The sequence below is a fragment of the Notothenia rossii genome (genome assembly GCF_949606895.1).
Source record: "Notothenia rossii genome assembly, chromosome: 11".
Classification (NCBI taxonomy): Eukaryota; Metazoa; Chordata; class Actinopteri; order Perciformes; family Nototheniidae; genus Notothenia; species Notothenia rossii.
This window is the reverse complement of record NC_136910.1, coordinates 15,474,220-15,488,303: the sequence shown is the minus strand read 5'-3', so window position 1 is coordinate 15,488,303 and position 14,084 is coordinate 15,474,220. Positions and strand designations below refer to the sequence as shown.

At 41.4% G+C, this 14,084-nt stretch overlaps 2 protein-coding genes across 9 annotated transcripts in view; both read left to right on the top strand.

Annotated features, from left to right (window-relative positions):
* Positions 1-4,059, top strand: part of tha1 (threonine aldolase 1) — a 4,099-nt gene extending 40 nt beyond the window's left edge. Inside the window, exons 1-7 of the mRNA XM_079660845.1 lie at positions 1-626; positions 1,967-2,050; positions 2,121-2,209; positions 2,305-2,490; positions 2,898-3,035; positions 3,263-3,455; positions 3,538-4,059. The exon at positions 1-626 is cut by the window's left edge and continues 40 nt beyond it. Of these exons, the coding sequence (XP_079516971.1) occupies positions 329-626; positions 1,967-2,050; positions 2,121-2,209; positions 2,305-2,490; positions 2,898-3,035; positions 3,263-3,455; positions 3,538-3,842 (1,293 nt within the window). The 5' untranslated portion in view covers positions 1-328 and the 3' untranslated portion in view covers positions 3,843-4,059. The remainder of the gene's footprint in view (positions 627-1,966; positions 2,051-2,120; positions 2,210-2,304; positions 2,491-2,897; positions 3,036-3,262; positions 3,456-3,537) is intronic.
* Positions 4,060-5,973: 1,914 nt separating this feature from the next.
* eef2k (eukaryotic elongation factor 2 kinase) overlaps positions 5,974-14,084 on the top strand; it is a 36,330-nt gene continuing 28,219 nt past the window's right edge. For 3 of the 8 annotated variants that reach the window (XM_079660842.1, XM_079660844.1, XM_079660843.1), the window contains exons 1-2: positions 5,978-6,067; positions 7,346-7,624. The gene's annotated coding sequence lies outside the window, so the exon portion shown is untranslated. Of the gene's footprint in view, positions 6,068-7,345; positions 7,625-8,523; positions 8,662-14,084 lie in introns of those variants that run through there. The other 5 variants (XM_079660839.1, XM_079660838.1, XM_079660841.1 and 2 more) reach the window with 4 other exon arrangements.

Genomic DNA, 14,084 nt, shown 5'->3' with positions numbered 1-14,084 from the left:
TGTTTGCTGGTCTGTTATGGATACGACTGTAGTCACTCCATAATTTAGTTCCCTGCCTGGATTATACTAAGGCTACAGCTTTGAATGGCAATTCTTGAATGAAGTATGGAGATTTCGGAACATTAATGTCAGAGTTAACAAAGCAGCAGGGCTATAATTAGCTTTGTTGTGATCGTGACGCCACCTTGAGGCTCTCGCTGCTCTGTGCATGCTGATGAGCTGATCGGTTGTCTGTTAGCTTTCCTTGCAGTCAATGATTATCGATAACGACTGAACGATCCAAAGTTCAATACAAACTTGACATGAACATGGATATAGAAGCATCATCATGTCTTTGAAAACGTTTTCCTGCAGAGTGTTGTGTAAACTTGTAAACCACGAGGTTGTCGCCTCCAAAAAAACGCTCAGTGCACGAGATGCAGCAGCTGGCTTTCCGGGACGGAGCTCCGCGCGCAGCTACTACAACAGCGGCAAGGCCAGCCAACCAGGCCCGGGAACGGCGGCCCATGTCCGAGTTGTGGACCTCCGCAGCGACACGGTGACCAAACCCGGGCCGGCGATGAGGCAGGCCATGGCGGTGGCCGAGGTGGGAGATGACGTGATGAGAGAAGACCCGTGTGTTAACGGTAAGAACCGAACCATGAACACAATGATTCATGCATTTGTTTAAACCCTCGTTCTTTTGTAAGTTACTGCGGTCAAGCCAGCCTCCACTCGGGAAAACCTAGTCAAGCCAGCCCGCACGTGATATTGCGGTGCGCGAATATCCTATGCATTAAGGTAGAGTCAAAAAAATCATCCCTCTGTGTTTAGATGAGAATAAAACAAAAACTGTCCCGTATCAAAGACTCATTTCGCTTCAGGGTGATAGCAGGACATCCCATCTAGTCACTCAGAAAAAATCAGGACATTCTGATGTAGAGTTTCAAAAATAAAATACCTTTGAAATCTCTATTGTATGAGCTATCATCCCTGTTTTTAGATGAGAATAAAACAAAAACTGTCCAGTATCAAAGATCCATCTCACTCCAGGGTGATAGCAGGACACCCCATCTAGTCACTCAGAAAAAAATCAGGACATTCTGATGTACAGTTTCAAAATAAGACCTTTGAAGTCTCATCTATGAGCTATCATCCCTCTGTGTTTAGATGAGAATAAAACAAAAACTGTCCAGTATCAAAGACTCATCTCACTCCAGGGTGATAGCAGGACACCCCACCTAGTCACTCAGAAAAAATCAGGACATTCTGATGTAGAGTTTCAAAATAAAATACCTTTGAAATCTCTATTGTATGAGCTATCATCCCTGCTTTTAGATGAGAATAAAACAAAAACTGTCCAGTATCAAATACTAATTTCCCTCCAGGGTGATAGCAGGACATTCCATCTAGTCACTCAGAAAAAATCAGGACATTCTGATGTAGAGTTTCAAAATAAAATACCTTTGAAATCTCTATTGTATGAGCTATCATCCCTGTTTTTAGATGAGAATAAAACAAAAACTGTCCAGTATCAAAGACTCATCTCACTATTATCTACTATATTTTGAAACTGTACATCAGAATGTCCTGATTTTTTCTGAGTGACTAGATGGGATGTCCTGCTATCACCCTGGAGTGACTCTACCGTAATGCATAGGATATTCGCGCACCGCAATATCATGTGCGGGCTGGCTTGACTAGGTTTTCCCGAGTGGAGGCTGGCTTGACCGCATTTGTAAGTTTGATTTAATTTTAAGGACCGTTTTATAATAATAATAATAATAATATAAAATAATAATAATAATAAAGCTATAATGTTATGGTATAATAATAGTTTAAAAAAAAGTAATACCATTTTTTTAAACAAAAAATAAAGAACAATTACAAAAACAATTAAGTCGGCTACACTTACATTATAAATGTATAAGTAATCTAATAGTTAGTGTGTAATTGGGAATGTTATTTAATTCTCTGATTTGTGCAGAGTTGCAGGAAATTGCAGCTGAGATGTTTCAAATGGAGGCCGCTCTGTTTGTTCCCACTGGAACCATGAGTAATCTCATAGCAGGTGAGTTTTATTGAGTCTGAGTTGGTTTTCAAAAGGTCTGAATGATAATGAAAAACGTATCATCATGCAGTGATGGTGCACTGCAGGGAGCGGGGCGATGAGATGATTGTGGGCAATCTGTCACATTTGCACATCTACGAGCAGGGAGGGAGTGCACAGGTGAGTGAGCAGCCACCTGTTGGCAGGCCCTCTGCACATTTTTCCTTATCATCTGCATTGCATTCATTAATTGCATGTTTGTGTGTCGACCACAGCTTGCTGGTGTCCACGCCACCACAGTGGACAATCTGCCCGATGGATCATTTGACTTGGAGCAGCTAGAATCGAAGATCCGCCATGGGTACCCAGACCCCCACTACCCCCGCTCACGCCTCATATGTGTGGAGAACACACACAACATACAGGGAGGGCGAGTGCTGCCTCTGACCTTCCTGCAGGAGGTGTGTGTGTGTGTTTGTGTGGAGAGTCAGGAGCACAATATGTTGTGTTATTTTTAAGGATGGATTACTGAATGGATCCACTTGGCATAGACCAAGGGATATAAATCTAACACAAACATCACATTCTTGACAATCCACAATAAAAAACAAACCCAATATGAGAATAAGATAAATTAAGATCAAACACGCTTATAATGAATACTCAACATTACATGATTAAATCAAATAAAGTAGAATAGGTATATGAAGTATATTGCTAAAAACTATTTATGTACCATTCTTTCATTATCTGTCCATGGTACTACACTACCTTTGTGTGTCAACATGTGAAAGCAGCCATGATACTTGCCTTAACACAACAGAATGGAAGATGCTGCATCGCTCACAGGCTTGTTTCCATCTCCAAGGTCCGTGCTCTTGCAGATAAATATGGTCTGTCAGTTCACATGGATGGAGCCCGGGTGATGAACGCTGCTGTGGCCATGGGGCTGCCTCCATCCACCATACTGCAGCACACACACACCGTCAGTGTGTGCCTCTCCAAGGTGGGACTGCAAAACACAAACACACACAGAGGACACATAAACCTACATTTTGTTTATTAATCCCCAGAGGGAAATTCAGGTGTCATGACAGCAGCATCAATGATAATTAAGTATAACATTGAGTAGAATGGACCTAAACATGATTTTTTTTTGGGAGAAATGTTATATGTGAACAACAAAGAACTTGTAGGCAAACAACATACAACTTTACATTACGTGTGTCACAGGGTCTGGGTTCCCCGGTGGGAACCATGCTGGCTGGACCCAAAGACTTCATAACCCGGGCAGTGCGGTGCCGTAAAGCCCTGGGTGGGGGGATGCGGCAGGCTGGTATCCTTGCAGCAGCTGGAAAACTGTCTTTACTAGAGATGGTTGGAAGACTGGAGGAAGATCACCACAATGCAAAAACCTTTGCTCAAGGTAAAGCTCATAATAAAGTCTATAAAAGATCAATCATTAACTCACTGCTTGTAACTTCTTCTTGTTTCTTTTCTCCTCCCAGCTCTGCTTGAATGTGACCCTGCTGTATTCGCTGTAGACATGGCCACCGTGGAGACAAACATCCTGCGTTTCCGTATACAGGAGCCCACTTTAAGCCCCTCTGAGTTCTGTGCTCGCATGGCTGAGGTTGGCGAAGGAGAGGAGGCAGCACTGGGACAGGGGATACAAGTTCTCATGTACCCCCATTTTTCTAATACAGTACGGGCTGTATGGCATCTTGGGATTTCTCCTGAAGATACGCAGCTAGCCATCCAGAAAATGCAACTTGTGGCTTCGCAGCATATAAAGGAAAAAGTCAGGGCCTAGTAAAACCTGATAACTCCAAGATATGTATTCTTATCACCAGGACTGATCGTAGAAAATGTACTCAGACCAATCTAGATAGAGACGTCAGGATGTCAAACACGTGACAATTACTGTATACTTTGAGTCACTTTTTGAATCTTTATATCATTATTGATCACAATTCATTAAGTTGTCTGTGATTCTTATTAAATGTGATGAACTGCTCTCTCGAGAAACAGTCTGTTTCCTTTTTTATTTATAATGTCTGTTATATTTTCAGTGAAGTGACACAGTGTGAAGCCAACAATATATTGGTTACACCTGCTCCATTTTGTGCAATAACAATATTACAACATAAAAACTGCCGTCCTAAGGATTTCTTATTAGTTTTAATTATTTTCTATGTTTTGAATTTTTTTTTCTTGATCTCAGCCTCCTTTTATAAAAGAAAATGTGGCCAAGAAGATAGAAGAGTTTGGTTGCAGATATTTAAATTGAGAGTTTTTTTTGTGTTGTGTACATCATATTCTGGTTAGAAGTGGCAGGGCTCAGTAGACATATGCATCTGTTGACAGATGTTTCATCTTACATTATTGCTTTTTAGTCATAAAAATGTATTGTTAGTGAGAATGAGTTCAAGAATGCAGTAACTGAACAGCCACAAGATGGCACTGCTAAGCAGTGATTTTAGGAAGTGCATAACAAGAGAAAAGTATCTTTCTGTTTTCTCTATCTTATAAACAGTGGTGTAAAGTAACTAAGTAGATTTACTTCAAATCAAATCAAGTTATATTTTTATAGCACATTTATAAACGATTTTTGGTCAAGCCAAAGTGCTGTACATATAATAAAAATAGCCTACAGTAGAGACACTTTACAGCTAATACAACAGCACAGATTGTTCAGAATATCAGTATGAGAAAAACGACACCCTCTATCCTTAGACCCTCACATCGTACAAGGAAAAAGTTCCAGAGAAATCCCACAGTTTTAAAGAGGAAAAAATGGGAGAAACCTCAGGGAGAGCAACAGAGGAGGGATCCCTCTCCCAGGATGGACAGACGTGCAATAGTTGCCTTGTGTAAATCGAAGAGATAATACATTATACAGCATATAGACCGAATGTTAGGAAATGCATGTGTCTGTAATAAGAAGATAAATCCACGAGGATGTCAGCTACAATCCTGTGGAAGCAGGGGAAGCAGCATGACGAGACCCAAGGCAGGACCGCAGAGACAGGTTCAGCCACGACCCGAAGTCCACGACTTAATCCAGAACTCAGGATAGAGGATCCAAGATACAGGACTACAGCAAGAGGATCAGCCTCGACTCCGGATCACGGCGTAGATATAGATACAAAACAAGAAAAAAGATTTGGCTGGGTTAATCGGAACAAGAGAATACACAGACACAGACAGAGAGGGAAAAGGTCATTGGATAAAAGTTATTCTTGATAACCCTCTAGAAAGATCTCATGAACTTGCCCAAAAAGTGTACTTTTACTCCACTATACATGTATGTAATACTTTAAATAACATTGCAGATTTGGATTAATAATGTCAAATTGAAACACCACTTAAATAAGACATGAATTACACCTGGAGTAAAATTCAAAAGCCACGCTATACGCAGTATACAAAGTAAATCAAATTAGAGACACATTTACCAGCTCTCATAACACTCTAATGCATCAATTTTTGTTTATCAAAACATGTGATATATCTGAATAATGAATTATTTTACCTTTGGTACTTTAAGTATATTTGGTGCCAAGTTCTTCTACTTTTAATTGAGTAGCATTTGGATTGCAGGACTTTTACTTTTAATAGTATTCCTACACTCTTGTACTTAAGTAAAAAATCTGAATACTTTTCCACCTCTGCTTATAAATATGTCCATCAATGGGTTCATGTATTAACAACCGTTATTTAGATATAATATTGAGCACATGAAAATATTTTTGGAGCGGTCGGTTTCGAACTCTCACCATCGAAATGACTGCAGCCTTAACATTCGTTGACCAATGAGAGTGCGAGCTCCAACATTCGTTGGCCAATGAGAAGGCAGGCCCCAACATTTGCTGGCCAATTATGTTCGTGGCTCCAACATTCACCCAGCATTTGACCGATCACGGCGGAGAAATGTTGAAGCATAGAAGGCAATGTTAGCTAGTTTTTTTTTTCGTAGGGGGCGTACAAAGTGAAAACAACGGACGCCATCGAAGTTTAAAAGTCGATATTAACACGGTGAGTCTTACTACAGTTCTGTATGTGATATAACCATCAGTGTAGGATTAATTTAAACTGTTGTGTCGAGTTGTCATTAAGATTAACTCCGCTATTAGCGTTCCAAATACTCCGTTATCTGATGCTCTGTTTACACTTCGTTAGCTGGCGTTTGCTAACAGTTAAGGTTAATTTATTTATAAAGGTGGATATAAAAAATAAATTTTGTTATCAAGCCAATACTTTTCATTATGGTGGATACCCGGATATTTTGTGGGTTGTCAATTGTTTCATTGGGAGTGGAACTGCTGAAATAACGTTTTTACTTCCTTATAACATATTACTTAAGATAGCTAGGCCACATGCCCAAGAAGTTTAGTTGATTGAAGAGCATGATGTGGGAGTGATTGTAGTCCATTTAGGTAGTTCATAACAAGAGAATATCCTATTTATATTTTAAATGTTATCTTATAAATAACTCAATCCATGGGTTTCGTTAACTTACAACCTGTATTTTTAATAAAATATCAAGTAGATGAAAAGATTTTGGCAGCGGTGGGATTCGAACCCACGCCATCGAAATGACTGGAGCCTAAATCCAGCGCCTTAGACCACTCGGCCACGCTACCACATCGTGGGGATAAGATGACCAAAATATTTATTCCTAATGTTCGGGTCGTGGTTTTACTTATTTGAACCATTCTGTTCGTGCTTTGGCTACATATAGAGGTAATCAGCTGGGCCTTTATTTAACTTATTTCGAGTGGCGCAGGGTTAAGCAAACGTATCCTAATAATAACAACGACAACTAAAGGGAGAAACCACTTTGAAATCATTGCTAACTCGTGGTGCAAATTAATATTGAGCTGGTTGTTTGCATTTACATTAGGTTGTGTCACATGTCACCTGTTGGACTTTTCTTATACACATCTTATATGTGTAGTCAGAAACCCCTGACTAAGCTATTTTATGTAGGTTGAATACTCGGTCTCGGGTGTCTAAACTGTCAATGATACTTGTTTATGTGTACTTCAGTGTGCATATCTAAACCCACTTTACAGTTAGCTGTAATATGTAATTAATCTGATTCTGCTTTCAAATGCTCTTCCGCAGTCTTAACTACCATATTTCGCGTTTCCGATTTAAGATAATGTGACTGCTGATATGTTTTAAAATTACAATTAACTTTAAGTTTTCAAATAACACATTCTTGGAAGTAATTTACATTTGAAAAGACTCCTGTTCATCGCTTTAATATCATCTGTTGATGTCTTGTATTTCCGAAAACCATGAACGCAGCAGGACGTTGGGGCGTGTCTGTCAGAGAGCAGTAGTGTTGTACGTGGCGAGAGCTCACGTCGCCGTGGAGGACGGTAACAAGAACTTAATCCCCGCTGCCAGACACGTCCCCGGACCTTCAGGATACATTGGAGAAGCAGGCCCGACCCAGTCTGGGAGGAGAGTTTTACTACAGCTGTACATTCTTTCTGAAACTTCGAGGCACAAGAAGAACAGGCTCCCTGTCCCTCAGTCCGTCATGATTGAGTGAATAAAGGTGTATTTGTTTCCGGTTATAAGGTAGGTAGTTTATTTAATACGTGCGTCTAATGTAAGTCAAAATGCCTTTGGTGAAATTGTATTGCAGCATACCTTAGCTTGACAATATCAATAGTTGCTTCGCATGGGAGCACGTTGCACCAGCAGCATGAGTGCAGGTGTTACCGTTTAACTGGTGTCACTGGGAACTGGTGATATTCTTTAATGGTAGGAATGTGTAAGGGGCGTGTACTTTGTGGAGCCATTGTCGAATAACCATGAAATACACATTTCGATCGCTTCTTCTGTCGTTTACATTCATCTTTAGGTATATTTGGCTGGATAGGAATACTTTGATGCACATTCAGTACCAGTGTGTGAGGTTGTGGTTGCGATGCCGATATCCGGACGCGTACAGCGAGGACTAATAAGGACAATGAGGTTACTGGGGATGTCTGTTCAAAACATTGAACGCTTGAATAAGTAATTTAAACCAGTTATTTATGGCAGACTTATTACTGAATATTGTTCTTAATGTGATACCAAGTCCACCTGAGACCTGTGTACAGAGCCTGCCCGACCCATTAAGCGACATTAAGCAGCCACTAAGGGCCCCCTAGCAACAACAAAAAAAGGGAAGAAAAACAACAACAAAAGGAAAACAAAAAAAATCTCAGTACACCTTCCCCGTGATAAATATGTTTAATTAATTTTGTTAATATGCCTAGATTACCTACTCTCAAAGACATGTATTATATTATTGAGTCAATAATATAATACATTAAGTGCTTTACCTGAACCTCATCATGAAACTAGAGAGGACGGCATCATTGTAATTTCCCGTGTTCAGTGAATGCAACAGAGGCAAGACATCAGACCAACCAGAGAGTTGAATGGAAATAAACATCTGTCTTATTGGCTGACAGGTCCTGTGAGCTGTGACAGTGTTTGAACTGTCAGTCGGACTTAGAGTTTTTGAAGATGGACATAAGAAAAAAAAAATCTTAAAAAAGACGACAATTCTCAAGTGGTGGCTCACACAACCACCCCAGAGCCACCACTTGAGCCAGGTGAACAAGGTATGTAAATGTCAGTAAACTTCCAAGTTATGCGAACATGTAAGCAAAGCATAAATTACAGCTACGTTGACGTTACTTTGAATCGCAGGGGGTAAGCTAAACCGTTAGCAAGTAGCTATAGCTAGCCAGAGATATTAAATAAACACTTTGTCATACAATCTAAATGTTATGTTTTTTAGCGTTACCAGGGGGGTATACTATGAAGCAGGATTTTCGCTTAGCCGGCTAACTTCCGGGAAAACTCGGGGTTTCCGGTCCTACGAAGCTGGTTCTCTTTTTAGCAGGCTGGATCTCCATGGTAACGTATGCTGTGCGGCTAACCTGCCCCAGAGCACCACTCCAAAATCGGCAGTAAATGGGAGTCGGGCCGAACATGAGCGTGGGCACGCCCTATTTGGATAGGTGTGCGCCGCACCGTCGGGTCTTTTCTGCCGACCTGACGCCTTTTCTTGCCGATTCAACATGTTGAATCGGCGTCGGGAACACCACCGGAAGTCGGACAAAGGGATAACACTGATTGGCTGTTCAGCTAGCGAATCAGTGCATGAGAAGCGTTAACGGAAGTGAGGGAGGTAAACAAATGATTTAAAATGGAAGATGGAACACACACGGACGGCTATTTCACCTCATCGGTTTATAGAGCTCCTGTTCGTTCATGTTTTCAATGGACGAGAGCAAAAATGGAAAGAAAAACGCTATTTGTTGTTTGTTTATATCACGGAGTCTGTTCTTCTTCTCTGTCTTCCGGTTGTTCCGGTTGTTGCCTCTTTTGAATGATGAATACACACTACCGCCGCCTGCTGGTAAGGAGAGTTATTGCCACTCACGCATACGCAGTTCATACGTGCTCGGCTCGGATTTGCGGTGTGTTCCAGTGCGCGAAGTCGGCAAATACGCAGGAGAGTCCGGCGACGCAACAGTCGGTGTCGGCGACTTCTCAGGTGACTGGCCGGTGTATCTGGGCCTTAAGAGCTCAACTCAGTGAAAGCACTGCCTGCTGACCAATCAGAGCTCAGTGTGCTGAGTTTAAAGCGATCAAGTCATATTACAGGAGAAAGGAAATACAGAAAAGCTGCCGTTGCAGGAAAGACGGCCGGCAAAAATCAGACTGTGTGAACGTGAACATTAATAGAATATCACCTCCCATCTTCAGAGCAATCTGACTATTATAACATTAGCGTTAAGAAAGCTTACTTACATATGCCACAACATAAGTAACCGGATCAGAGTAACATTAAGTACAGTCCGCGGCAGTGGCGGCTGGTGGAAAATATTTTTGGTGGGGCTGTTGATATAGTGAGTAAAAAATCTTTTGGGGGGAGAAATTACCCCTTAAATTGGGACTTCTGGTGATGTAATGGCCCCATAAAATCGTGGTTCTAGGGCCAGGAACAACCAGGCTGAGTCGGGCTGAGTATGCTAAACTAGAGAGAGAATCGCTGTCAAGGGGGCTACAACTACAGCAAGATGAACATATTCAACCGTGATTTAATTGTAATACACGTTTCAAAATGATGCCGAAGTAACAACATACTGATACCGGATAGTACAAACCATGAATTAAGGCTTTGACATGTCTGCAGACAGACGGCAGGCGAAAAACCTTTTAAAATGCTTGTTTTCTAATGGAGATTTGGCTAAGCTAACGTTGTAAATGCTCCGACCGTCCACACTCACAACAACGGCCTATACAGACATAAATAAACCAGCGACTGTATTCGCCATGACACAGACAGTATGTGGTTTGTACTTGTTTAACTTTTGTCTAGTTTCTGAACAGATATGAAGAGCTGTGAGCTCTGAGTGCTAAGAGCTAACAGCTGTGTTGTTTTTCTGGGGAGCTCATTGAAGATGACGTCACGGCTCCGCCTACACTGCGTTACTATAGATACTACCCCAGTTCCTCACGAGTCTAAAAAAAACAACTCACGTCAACGCACGTAAGCAACGTGGACGCTATCGTGAGCGCCCTTGTGACCAAAATATTTGACGGCGCTGATTGGCTGAAATTATGTTTCGGCGGCACAGTTTACTATTGAGACTTTTGCAACGTGCTGATTGTTGCTGTTTGGCTCGGGGGCAGCGCCCCGTAATGATAAACTAATGCCAAGGGCAAGGCCAGGCAGGAAACATGTGACTTATCAGTAACTTTAGACATCGTAACACAATTTTAAACAAGATTTTATTGTAGATTATACATTTTACTGATACCAATTGTATGATATTTACCTTGTTCATAAAAAATTAAAAATATAAAATATATATATTTTTGAAATATATATTTTTTAATTTTAATATTTTTTTAAATATTTTTTTTTGTATGTGGGAAGAGGTGGAGTAGCGCCCCTATGGGCCGGCCGCCACTGGTCCGCGGCATATCACATCATAATGTATCATATATTTCCTTATCTGAGTCAGCTGAGCCGTATCTGGCCGTGCAACACTCACAGTCTCACATACTGTATGCAGAAGTATTATTTTAAGCAACACATTAAGTTGACGAGCAACACATTAAGTTGATTCGAGTCAAATGTAATTAAAGTCAGATCCTCTCGTGTCTTAAACGGGGCAGTGATATCATAAACTTTTTAATGTACGCATTCAAACACTTTTTCTTTTACCAGCTGTATTCACCTTGCAGGTGCAACTATGTGGCTTTGATCCTGGATAAAGTGTTTAAGTCATGGATGTTTAAAGTTTAACTTCTTCATATGTCTAATATTATAGTTGACTTTTCATTCAGGAAGTATGACGCGGCGCTGTCAGTATGCTTCTCCATGTTTGTGATTGGTCGAATGCTCCAAATACCACCCCTTTCATGTGAACGCGCACCTAACTAGATAGGACACGGCTGGCTTGAGCGATCCACTTGATAACCCGCGTCGTAGTACAGTTTAGCGAGAGCGCGTATGTTTTGGATTAGGCCAACCGGCTAACTCAAACATATCCAGGTTAGGTTGAACCAGCTTCGTAGTAAAGGCCTCTGGTGATTTCAAAGAAAGCTCTCTGGAAAATGTTGACTTACTGTTCGACATGAAGCTAGAAGCTACAGTACACAGTTGATCCTGAGTCCTGTCAGTTAAAGTGTTTCATATTTAGCTTAGCTAAGCATCAACCTAACACTGAAATATATGGATGTTATGTGACAGTATTTCTGAGAAAAAGTCAATGCAATGGTGGCATAGTTGCCACTGCTTTACGTGTCGACAGCATGTTTGAAAGTATTTGCAGCAGTAAATGTGGCTGTTTGGCCACTGACGGTCACGTTGCCATAACAACACCTGCATTTAAATGTGCAACCTCTTTTTGTGACAGATTTTTGCATTAAATTATAATTCCCCCCCCAAAAAAATTATAATTCCCCTGCCTGTGTACACTAGGGCCGGCCCTGCCTGTGTACACCTTCAGACAGCCTACAAGTGAAGCACACGTAGTTTACTCAATTTGAAAGCAGCGTGGAGAAGTCTTCAGCTGTGGAGCTGTGATCCGCCCAGGTTAAATTGTGATACAACTTCTGTTCTGTGGCTATCTACCAGCGATCATGTTTATTATTAAAGACTACACACATGTATCCCTTATCAAAACGGTATTCTGCACTTTGCAGCACTTATCCAGATAAGATGTGACTGTTTACTCGTTTTGCAAAGATAGCAGCATAAATATCATTGCTGCATGTGCAGGGATATTTAGACTTTAAAATTCTGCTTGGTCATTAATTTTGGTCTCCGCAAACAATATTATGAATCCTCTACTTAAAGAGCCTGTGACACGATTTCCCCCCATCATCCAAACCCATCAATTTGAGTAAATATTGTCCCCTTGAAAACCGTTACTGAACTGATTTTGGATATTTGTACTTTGATAACCATTAATCTGCCCTTCAATGTTGACCATATCCTGGATCTTCTCGGGGATTCTTCAAGTCCCGCCAAATTATGGTTGACGTCAATGCGGGCACAGCGCTCCAGCTGCACCGTTCAGGATCCCAGCATCTGCATGTAAACGCACGATGGCGCACACAGCAGCAAGCTCAGACAGCTCAGACAGTTTAATTTTGAACGTGTCTGAGAGCTCATATGAGGCTGAAGGATCGGTTTATTTTGTATCTGTTAGAAGTTTAGGAATTAGGTGCGTAAATATGGGCGATCATACGGTCATGTAGCCAGTGGTGGACTGGGACTAAAAATCAGCCCGGGACTCTCGACCGGCCCACTTCGGCACAATTAGTAAATTGTCAACGGGGGGAGTGGGGGATGTGCTAGTGATTTATCCGACCGGCCCACTTCGGTACCGGCCCATCGGGATTCGTCCCGATGGCCAGTCCGCCACTGCACCCAGCCCAGCCCACGTAAACTGTCAACGGGGGGAGCCTCGCTGCGGGGAAACGGTGGACCTAGTGTCCCGATCGGAGTGGGAATAATAATAATAATAATAATAATAATAATAATAATAATCCGTGCATTTTATCCATTAATTTCCCCAACATTGTGGTAAAAAAAAAACACACGTTTAATCCATGTTGGTATACTACTACAACCAGTGGTGTAGTGGGGATGTTTAACTGGGTGGACGGGGTGGTGGGTGGACGGGAGACACTATGGACGCGCTCGTGAACTGTCAACGGGGGGGGGGGGGGCTTGGGGACCTCTGTGTCGCCTGTCAGCGCAACTTACATGATGCCGTTTAGACAATATAATAATAAAGGGCGGTGCCGGCTGTCAGCGAACCGATCCGGGCTTTCTGCGCGACTATCACTCAAATGCGGGACATAGTCTCAATGTGTGGGACGCGGGACAAATAATAAAAATGCTGTGTGTGCAGTCCCGCACAGTGCGGGACACCTGGTCACCCTACACACACAGTTCTGCCCCTCACACACACACGCTTCAAATCAAGTTGCATAAATGCTTGAGCTACGTTTTTATTATAATTACTGTGAAATCTGCCTATTATGTTTTTGTCATTATTACAACAAACACACACTTGCAACTGATAACACTGGCAATGATTTTAGATGTATTAGACTATTTAAAAAATAAATCATGCTTCAAATAAGTGGGGGTACGGCGTACCCCTGCGTCCAACGCCCACTACACCACTGACTGCAACTACAAAAAGCTAAGGTTTGTTTTCTCATCAGGAAATGCAGACCGGCTCAAACAAAAGATTTTTACATCATCATCCTCACGATCATTTAATGTGTCATATGTTTAGGCCTGTCACGATAAATAATTTTGTTGGACGATAAATGTTCCTGGAAATTATTGCGATAAACGATAATATTGTCGGCACCATTGTAAGACCATTTTAGACCACTGACATACTGATAATATATCATAATAATTCTAGTACATCCTTTCAAACAGAACTTTTTATTGAACATTCAACATTGCAAATGAAATGTGAAATAATATTAAAATATA